Source organism: Hippocampus comes, unplaced genomic scaffold, assembly GCF_001891065.2.
Source record: "Hippocampus comes isolate QL1 unplaced genomic scaffold, H_comes_QL1_v1.1 scaffold78, whole genome shotgun sequence".
In the NCBI taxonomy this organism is placed as follows: Eukaryota; Metazoa; Chordata; class Actinopteri; order Syngnathiformes; family Syngnathidae; genus Hippocampus; species Hippocampus comes.
This window is the reverse complement of record NW_017805798.1, coordinates 62073-72485: the sequence shown is the minus strand read 5'-3', so window position 1 is coordinate 72485 and position 10413 is coordinate 62073. Positions and strand designations below refer to the sequence as shown.

Here is a 10413-nt window from a genome sequence, read left to right as displayed (position 1 = left end):
TGTTTTTTGTTTTTTACCCACAAGTACAGATGACGACTGACAGAACCCTTTCTACGATGGAACTTTCCTGTACGACTGAGAGCCTCCACAAGCATTTAGCTCTTGGTGGCTGCAATCGGCGGACTTCACAAGCAACCGAAAAAAAAAGGCCGATACCAATACCTGATATCAGTACATTTTAATTCCTCGGGAAGTGCACTTTGAAAGTCACATTAACGAGACTTTAAGGAGTGAGCAAATTCTCAAGTCAGACATCACAAAACCTTAATTCCAAAAAAAATCACCCCAAACCTTCTCAAAAAGTTGCTTACGCTTGGAGCCGCCGAAGAACAGGTCCTCCTGGGTCGCTGCCGTGTGTCCAGCAGGTGGCGCAAACAGGTCGTTGAGGAGGTCGCCGTGGCTGGCCGAGGCCTTCAGGCCAGCGGAGGAGCTCGTCGGCGCTTGGGGCTCCGAGTTCAGCCCTAAGAGATCCGCTGTGTCTTCAGCGGGAGAGTCCTCGCCAGTGGGAGTCGGAGTCTGTGGGGCGGCGGGGGCTGAGTGAAAATCTTCACTGCTATGTTAGCTTCTCACGTGCAGTTGCTAAGTCGTTCTCGTTCTGCCTTCTGTGAATTTTGGGTGTAATGCAACCGTAGACCACTTGGTGGCGGCACACGGTTTAGTTTGAATCCTGCTTTAGGGTTGAAAGCGAAGTGGCCAATAAATGTACATGCATTTTTTTGGGGCGGGGGCTTTGATTCGGATCTTGTGAGACTGTTGTGCAGTGTGAAGGTGTAAACTGCTACTTTAGCTTCTCCCCGGCTAGCCACACGCAATCATTGGCGTACCTGGAAATCGGCATCAAAGAGCGGCTCGCTGTTGTCCCGCGACAAAGGCTCGCCGCTGGGGGCCGAGTACGAACAGGACTCTCCTTCAGACTGGTCGCTGAGGTCTTCCTGCTCATTCGAGGAGCCTCCCGCTTGGATGCCTGCCGCGTCTTGAGGCCCGCTGACGTCTGAACAAAAAAAGATAAGAGGGCCCATGGAATTCATGCGTACGGTTCTTGAAAGGACCACTAGGGATCGGGTTCGGGTTCTATTCAAAGTGAAGATTGGGAATTTTGGAAATATTCCAAATTCCTCTGTGAATTTATGCAAATGGATTGGGAATAAGCAGCCCATCCATGCAAAATTGCTAGCTTTCTTCTTCGCTAGCCTCCACAGGATCCGACAAATTGCTCTAAAACAGCTGCCAGTGACTGAGTTCCCAGAATTTTGCAGTCCCAGGGAGCACATGGAATGAACTCATACCTTCCCAATCCAGCGTCTGGAAGAAGTTGTTGGCGTTGGTGTCGCTGCTCACGGGAGATTCCCTTTCCGAGGCGGTCGAGCTTTCCGATGTTTGCGCGTGTTGCTGCGGCTTGGTGTTGGTGTCGCTGCTCACGGGAGATTCCCTTTCAGAGGCGGTCGAGCTTTCCGACGTTTGCGCGGGTTGCTGCGGCTGCGAATTGGAGTCATAGAAGGCTGAGGATCCAGGCTGACGGGGCAGTTCTGGTTTACCTGCGGATCATGAAAAAATAAAAATAAAAATGAACGAACGCTCAGGCATTCTTCTATTTGACTCCCCTTTCAAACATTTGATTTTTTTTTTTTTTACACCTTCCACAAGGCTGAAAAATGACATTGCTGCCAAAACGTGTAAGTAGTGCCATCTACCAAACTTGCTGAGGATCTCCTGCTGCTCGTCGCGAGACGAAAAGAGGATCTTAGGGTTGAGGCCCTTGGTTTGGAAACTGTCCCATGGCAGAGTCTTGGCGCTGGGCCGGTCCCGGGGCTCCACCTCAATGTCCAGGTTGACCTGGAACAAGTCCGGATATTTCTCCTGGATGTCGCAGGCGTCCAGGTCGTACCTGCCAGAAAAAAATGTCATCGCGGGAGATCTTAGGGACCGAGTCTTGCCACTGTGACTAATTTAGGTGTATTGGTTGGTCAATGAAGCTTCTCAATTCAAGTCAACATAGTTCCTTGGCACAAACAAAACAATAGTAAATAGCTCATTTAATTGTGTCTGTGTGTGTGTTCAGTGCAGATGTTAGAGTCACAGAAGAGGAAGTCCACAGCATGAGTCAGTAGAAAGTGTTGCTCATGACATTGCACATGAACTAAGTTTGATAGTATTTAGCAAAAAACGATTTCTGTTTTGAAGCCGAGAGCGCATTCTTGAACGTTGAAGACCTACTTGGCAAACTTGACCGTGGTGGCATTTCTGGGGACAAAGCCTGTGTGGAACTGGATCTGAAACATTTTCATGGACGCCATCTGAAACGGGAAACGCAGCAAAAGCAGAGAAATCAATGTTTGATGAATGACAACATTCTTTGGAAATTCAACCCCCAGATGTTTCAACGAGGAACAAGTGTAGTGTGCATCATGTGGAAAAAAAAAAAAAAGTCCTTGGCAGAGGTGCTCATTTAGACCTTGGCCTGCAGACGACCTCCCAGCGTGGACCTGGCGTGGTAGATCACCACCAGCACATCTCCTTGGACGGTCACGTTGAGGGCAATCTCTGCTCTTCCGTCCTCCATCTTAAAATCCCTGCAAACAAGAGCACAAAGCCATAGACACCAAAGGGTTGGGCTTTAAAACTGGCTTTCCAGGAAAGCTTCAGGTTTCAAAAGTTGGTTTAAAATGTTTCAATGTCATGACAGCTTTTTGGGAGCGGCACTGAAGCCTTGAACTATGAACCAAATATTTGTATCATTCCACATTTTGTATCCATATTATGCTTGCATTTGCAAGCACTTAATAATCTGTATTACAAGAAACAGCATCAGATTTATTACAAAATACAAATGTTTTGGTTTTAGAGGTTAAGCTTATGCTAAATTGATATGATAGACATTTTATTCTTCTACTTCTACTCATAGTCGTTAACTGACTATAAAAAGTATGGCGCAAACACAAGTTGGCAAGTCATCAATTAGATGACAACAACGCGTCACCACATCATACAACACATCCATCCACATTCATCAACCGCTTATCCTTAATAGTGCATGGACAAACTGCTGCAAACACACCCACGCACGCATGCCGGCATAAAGACAAGGTCTTTTAATGAGCGTGTTTTGTATCTTTCCATATTTGAAGCAAGAGGAAGTCGTCTGAATTATTGAACGAAAAAAAAAAACCCCATACTTCATTCGGTCGTACTCCTGCGAGGTTGTGAGGACCCTCTCGTCGCCGACGTAGATCTCACAGAAAGGGCGACAGCCGTTGCGCTGCTTGTTAAACAGCGGCACGGGCGTCATGGTGATGGCGCGGATGACCACGGGCTTGCAGTGTGGCATGATGGGCTCCTCTGCCATCATGTCACACATGTACTCAATGTACCTACAAAACCGAAGAAAAAATATATTGGTCCATTATAAAAAAAATATATATATTTTTTTTTCTTTGAATAGCATCACGCGATCGAGTCTCTTCGAACATATACAAAATACCCCCCAAAAACGGACAGATAGCAGTTTTGGACAGTACTGCGAGCTGCAAGAATGGTCTCGTATCAGGACACCCCTCCATGTGATGGTCATTGCGTGTGAATTAAAACGTCGGTTGGTGTTGGCACCTCTTGTGAGATGGGGCAATGCCGGGCGGGCATCGTTTCATGGAGAACATGTAGACCGCCGCTTCGGCCGTGGTGAAGAGGCGGCAGAAGCACAGGAAGGAGCAGACGGCCACAGCGGACGCCGCCCTGCCATCCTGCATCCAAAACGGACAACATGAAGCCCCACGTACACACAAGGCAACCCCACTTCTTCCGCTTCCCTTACCAGGCAGTGGACCACGCAGACGTTCCTCTGGTCCTGCTTGAGCCACTGGTGCATGTTCTTGCACACGCTGTACAGACTGCGCAGGTTGGGAGAACGCCGCACCTGCCAGTTGCATTCGGAAACCTAGCACGTAAAAGACTCGAGTGTTATTTCTAGAGCACTCGAAAACAACCGCCGCTGTACACAAGGTGCTGTACGTGGAGCAAAAATAATCCATACAACAACAAACAATAAATTATGCCAGACTTGGAGTTGCAGTATGTGCTCCCTCTTACGAGTCCCAGTCAAGAGGCAAGTAGCAGCATTATGGAGCAACTGCAGACGTTTAATGGAGGAGTGGCTGACTCCAAAGTAAAGTGCGTTACATTAATCCAGCCGGGATGTGACGATGGCCTGAACTCCTGTTTCAAAGTGCTCTTGAGAAAGGAGAGACTATACTTCAGCCAGCCCAATGACAGAAAAACAAAGGCGATGATGCTGTTCGCGAGAAATACTGGGTGTTTGCGAGTTACCGTCCGATTAGAAAAGAGGTTGAAGCCCAAATCCACAAAAGGCTGACAATCTGCCCCCCCATGCATTCCTACCCGGTTGTGGAAGCGGGACGGCCTATAGGAGCGTCTGGAGAGGTTGTAGACGGCGTAGTGTCCCGGGTGCCGCGAATCCAGAAATAGGCGCACGTCCTCGATATTGTTCTTTATCGCCGACTCCACCCCTTCCGCCGGGAACGACATGACTATACGCATACATACAAAACAAAAAAAAAAAGCGCACTCAAATGTTATACCTTCGCATGTGAAAAAGGGAATAAAAATGGTGCACGAGTGCATTGAGGCCCAGGTGCTGACCTGCTATTCTGGAGGTAATGTAGGATATATCCAGGTCACCTTTGGCATAGCTGCAACACAAATCGCAGGGTTGGAGAAGTGAAAAAAATGTGGGGAGAAGACATTAAAAAAAAAAAAAAAAATCCAGATAAATTGGTTCAGGAAATACATTTCCCGAGGTTGGCAGCTCTGTGAGTGTGTTGCGGTCGAAAATGTTGCTGCAGTTAACGTTCCGTGTTGGTGCAGCCCCAAGAATGAATGTTGGAGCCACCAGTTTAACCGGAGCAAAAAGTTAATCTCGAGCCCCGAAACAGCTCAATATTGCCTTGATGGAATAATTTGACCCAGGACAGAAGCGTTGTTGTGTTTATGTGTGTGTGTGTGTGTGTGTGTGTGTGTGTTTTTAAAAAATCAAAGTCATGCTAAAAAATTTGAACAAGCTTCAATATTATCCGCTAAGCTAATTGATCAGGAGCATATGACGCTTGTTAGGACACTGTTTAGTTAGCAATCATTCATGCATTGACACACTTTGCTTATTAGTATTTAAAGGAGACACATTATACCGTTTCAATTCAGAATAGAGTGGACACCCGCTCCTCACAAAAAAAAAAAAAAAAAAAAAGCAAATGATTGACACTCATTCTCTGATTGCAATGATTTGATATTCTTAGTGAAAAATGAATAAATAAATACAATACACAAGCGGGGGATTCAGCCAAAAGGAGCCTTGTGCACAAAAAGTACAGCTGTGATCATTGAAGTGCGAAATTGACACCAAACCATCCTTTGTGGAAAGTGCATTAACGGTTTCTCTTCTTCCCAGGAAAGGACAACAGTCCTCTTCCTTTGAGTAAAAAACGCAAGAGCAACAGTTCATCTTCTTTTGACAGAAAGTTCAAGATGAATGGCTCGTCTGTATAGTGCCCCAAAAAATTTGAAAACAGGTGCCGTCACACTTGCTTGCTCCAAGTGTTGAAATAATAGCGCACCTTCGACCGGGCAGCTTTCCATAATATGTCCCTTTGAACTGAACGGCAGGTGCTCGATTCAAAACAAGCTTTTTAAAATGTAGAGTCTGGCTGGCGTATGCGATTGTGCGAGTGGGAATTCAAGAGCCAGTGTGGAACAGGTGATGTTAGCACGAATTAGCAGTTATTTTGCAGACGGTACAAATGTAGCGGAGCTGAACTCAATCTAAATCAAACACACGAACTACAGGAGCTTGGCCGAGGCTCAATGTTTACCTTGGGTTGCTAGGAGATGGAGACATAGTGAGGGATCGGACACAGAGGAGAAAAGAACACAACAAATAAACAGAATGACCAAAACAAATGCAAAGGGTGGCAACAATGGATATGAGACCCTTCTATCATGTATCCTCATTTCCCATTTAATTGTATTAAATGTCCGACGGATGTTAGCAATGGGGCAATATTTCCAAAATTCCCCAGCTTAAGTTTCCCTTGGAAAATTCACCAAAAGCACCGGTTCATTTATTGGAAATGCTCCCTCTATTTGGAACCCCGGTCCCGTTCAAATGTGTCACAATGCAATTACGTTCAAAATATTATAACGGAATGATTTGCTGCAATGAGGGGAGGAGAAAGCGGCGATGTCCACGTTATGTCAGTTGACGTACTGGGAGACTTGTATTCGGAAAAGCATCATAGAAATCTGATGCTTTACATTAGGAGTGACTAAAAACAGACGAGAATGCTTATTATCGGAGACAACCAGCATCTTACCTGGCTACGGACTGGATGACCTTGGAGGAGGTATCCTTGATGTTGGTCAGGATGCGCTCCGTTCCTCCCTTGAGGATGTCCAGGAAGCCGCTGCCCGACTGGTCAGGATCGTAGATGCCTTTAGAATACAACAACATGGGCAAAATATAAATTGGATTTTTTTTTCCTTTTTTTTGTTCGTACGGAAATGGATATGTTTGGTTTTACCTTACAAATAAATTGATTTTTTTGGGGTAAATACATAACATTTTATTGAAATGTATTTTATGACTGTAATAAATCAATTTACATCAATAGTTTTATTTTGAATAAATTAAATGCAATTAAAAAATATTTTTTGCAAATGAGTAGTTCTAGCGCAAAACCTGACGAGTGCAATTGAAACGAAAATGGAGCCGTGCCGACTAGCAGACTTCCTGTCGTTATCAATATCAGCCTTCATTTGGGAACGTGGAAACATTTTTAAAATATGGCTCTCAGTGCGAACATAGACAAAAAAAACAAAAAAAAAAAAAAGAAAAGCCTTGCTCACCTGCATTGTTGTGTTGTATCTGCGAGGGTGCCGCCGCCGCCGTCGTGCTCGTGGTCACGGTTGTTGCCGCCACTGCCCCGTTACTTCCAAAGCCTCCGTTCTGCTCCAGAAGCTGCAGACATTTGTATCCATCATACACTGGACGCCAGCAGTAGTACGCGGTCAGCATCATGCCCTTCCAAAAATTGATCAACTTGATATAAAATCTTGATCCGCGGAATCTACTCCGTTTTCCTCCAGGTCATCCCTGTGGCCGGTTGGACGTCTGAGGAGTAAGTTCAGCAGGAGGCGGAGAACAATAATCTTCTTACAGCCAGCAGGGAAACCCCTTCTTAACGCTAATCAGATTAGCCTTCTTTCCCTGGAGATATACTCGCCGCCCTTACTATGGAGGGTTATGAGTGGTGGCAAGCAGTGCCTCTCAAACTGGCGCTTCTGACTCTTAGCTTGGACAGTCAGCAGTACAAAGTGGCGCCTTGAGATGCGAGTTCATCCCATTGAGCAATTTTTCAACATTCGGGCTGTCGTTTCCATCCATTTTTTTTTTGCTTGGACTTTTGACATTTACCCTCAAACACAACATATAACAAAGAAAATGACTCACGTATTTAAAACAACAACATAGCTTTGCTTCATATGCATCTGTTTAGCTTGATGCTACCAAACAATGCAAAACACCAAAGGCAGGCTAAAGGATAGCATTGGTGATGCTTTCGATCAGCTGATATTGGAACACAAACTGTCGAGCAACACACGGGTGAATGGTCTTTCACTTGTATCGCGCTTTTCCACCTATTAAGGCACTCAAAGGGCTTCTCAGCGATTTCACATTCCCCTCCTGATGACGTAGCATCAGCAGCAACTGGGGGTTCAGTATCTTGCTCAAGGACAATTCGACATGGTCACAAGGGCCAGGGATGGAACCGACAACCTCTGGGTTGGGAGACGACCAGTCTACCCCAGAGTCATGCAACCCCCCCATGTATACACACAGGCATAGATTGTTTATCCTCTATGTAGAACAAAAAAATAAAGAAGAAAAACTAATGGCCAATGTGCGCATTTTTAAAGATGTAAATATGGGCTCTCTATTTTGTTGACTTTCAGTGATCACGGGAACCCAGCACTAAAGTTTATTAATTTACTTTTGACAGCGCCTATCAATGATATAAGCAGATGACCGTGGATAAAATGGCTCCAAAATGTCAGGTTTCTGATCCTGCAATCGGCTTAAAATAAATCGCAACTTTGGTGGAGGATTTGCTCACCAGTGGCACGATTTGGGATCAGGATTGCGACTTAACTCCTAATTGTGAGGCACCATGCCATTAAGTATGGGGTTCAAGCGGTGATTTGCTTTCATTTCAGTCTATCCGGCAGCCAGGTCAATCATGCTTCCATGTCAGTGACAAATGACTCGGCTAGCAAGCACAGCACCAGATGACGAAATGAATGAATGAGCAACCCCTCCAAGCCCCCAAAAAGTACTTGGAGTAGGTACTTGGAGACAGCCCTGCCTCCCGATTGTAAAAACTCGCGTCTGACGGTCTTGAACAGAAGAGAGAACGCAAAAGGTGACATTACCTCTGTGACGGGAGACTTTGGGTTGACGTTTCGCGCCGCCGCTATTTCCTGAAGCTGGTTGACCACCTCTGTGATGGACAGCCGCTCCGTGGGGTTCACCTTCAACATGGAGCCTGCAAAGAAAGACGGGTGAAGCCCACAATACGCCCATGTATTCCCGAGTATCGATTCCAGCCAGACGCGTCGCGCTTACAAATGAGATTGTGGTAGACCGTGTACTTGGTGTCGTTCTGCGGTATGGAGTACTTCCCGTTGACGATCTGCAGCTTGGCGCCTTCCTCGAATGGGTGCTGCTTGAAACACAACAGGTAGAGGATGCAGCCCAGGGCCTACGCGGGACAGGAAGAATAATTAGGGTTGGATGGATTTTGAAGCTCCTGTCGAAAAGCTAATTAGACGCAATTCATTTCAAACGGCGGTCTGACCCAAATGTCTTGCTTTTCATTGATGGGGTAGTTGGAGTACAGGTCGATCATTTCCGGTGTCCGGTATGCTGGAGTGGTGTTCCTTGTAATCTTTATATAGAAAGGGACATACGGAGAAACAGAGGGACAGACACGCAGAAAAACACAGCAAGAGGTTTGTAAGAATTTTGGCTCAGCGAGCCTCGGGGTCTTCTCTTTTGTCTCCCTAAACTACATATGGGGACCTTGGATGTGCCATATGTAAAACGTCACCCTTCCAAATTCAGCAGAGCGGATTGGGACAATGCTAACAGTAGGTACTGACATGTAGCAAAAATGCCAACATGGAACAAGGAAGCGAATTCACTGAATTAGCTCGACACTTTGAGGTTGGAATGCTTTAAATCGGGTGAGAAATATGGTGGGAGGAAATAGACTGAAAATGGTCTCCGATCATAATAACAAGAGTTAAAATTTGGGAAAAATTTGGGAATTGTGCCTTGACATGTTGGGAAATGTGACAACTTGGGGAAATGTGAGAAATAGTTTTGTAGGTAGAAGTTGGAATGGTCTAAATCGAATAAGAAAAGTGGAAAGATGAGCAACATTTCGAACATTTCTCAATTGATTGGGAAAGTGTAATTGCAGTATTGTTATTTTCAATGCTCAGTGCGCCCACAATACCGGTTTTAAGATGGGCGAAATGAGAAGAGCAAATGCGATGGTTCAATAAAAGCACCGTTATTTACGGTACATGCAGATGGCCGCGATTAGCGTGACTGATTTGCGCGGTAGCAGGTCGACAAACAATCTCGGGGGCGCATCTCAATGGAGGCCAAAGCCGGAGAAAACATCCTGGACTGCCAGTTGGATTATTCAATCAAAAGCGTCTGGTGTTTGTCAATGTCCTTTCTCCTACGGATGCAGTAATGAAGGGGCGGGGCTTAATGGTCATTTCATGGGAATGAAGCCGCTAATGACCTTTTCTGGTCATTTGTTTAGATTTTCAAAACTTTAAATGGAACGTTTTTTTTGTTACATCTTTTATTCGAATTGCAAAAGTTCAAATGATAACATAACAATAACAAATTCAATCAATCAAATAAACAGATTTTTTGCGATGTTGCATGAACTCAAGTTTCACGTGAATATATTAATTATCAGTACGTAGTTAGAATGTTGAATCACAAAATAGATTTGAAGTCGATCATTACAATTATTACATTTCCTGTGTATAATTACCATTTACAATCTAAAAATAAATCTACAAAAAATATTGAGCAAAACGACAATATAATAAAGGACAGATCATGCAACCATGCATGGATTGAATTCAATTTGATCATGAGTTCGATGAATAAAACATATTTTATGACATCAATTCTTATTCAATAGTCATATTTTAAGTAATTAAAATGAAGTACAATAAACTGCATTAGAGCATGATAAAATATAAAGTACATATTTACTTACATGGATTTTTTAAAACATAAAATAAAAATGAAAAAAAAAA

At 44.6% G+C, this 10413-nt stretch overlaps 1 protein-coding gene across 1 annotated transcript in view; it reads right to left on the bottom strand.

Annotated features, from left to right (window-relative positions):
- gak (cyclin G associated kinase) overlaps positions 1 to 10413 on the bottom strand; it is a 19030-nt gene that overhangs the window by 4972 nt on the left and 3645 nt on the right. The window contains exons 7-24 of the mRNA XM_019885608.1: positions 8922 to 9011; positions 8690 to 8825; positions 8497 to 8609; positions 6913 to 7024; positions 6381 to 6498; positions 5880 to 5888; positions 4654 to 4703; positions 4393 to 4541; positions 3809 to 3931; positions 3604 to 3737; positions 3174 to 3368; positions 2453 to 2570; positions 2215 to 2294; positions 1692 to 1885; positions 1465 to 1535; positions 1287 to 1389; positions 825 to 991; positions 312 to 516 (exon numbers count right to left, since the gene is read on the bottom strand). Of these exons, the coding sequence (XP_019741167.1) occupies positions 312 to 516; positions 825 to 991; positions 1287 to 1389; positions 1465 to 1535; positions 1692 to 1885; positions 2215 to 2294; positions 2453 to 2570; positions 3174 to 3368; positions 3604 to 3737; positions 3809 to 3931; positions 4393 to 4541; positions 4654 to 4703; positions 5880 to 5888; positions 6381 to 6498; positions 6913 to 7024; positions 8497 to 8609; positions 8690 to 8825; positions 8922 to 9011 (2167 nt within the window). The remainder of the gene's footprint in view (positions 1 to 311; positions 517 to 824; positions 992 to 1286; positions 1390 to 1464; positions 1536 to 1691; positions 1886 to 2214; positions 2295 to 2452; positions 2571 to 3173; positions 3369 to 3603; positions 3738 to 3808; positions 3932 to 4392; positions 4542 to 4653; positions 4704 to 5879; positions 5889 to 6380; positions 6499 to 6912; positions 7025 to 8496; positions 8610 to 8689; positions 8826 to 8921; positions 9012 to 10413) is intronic.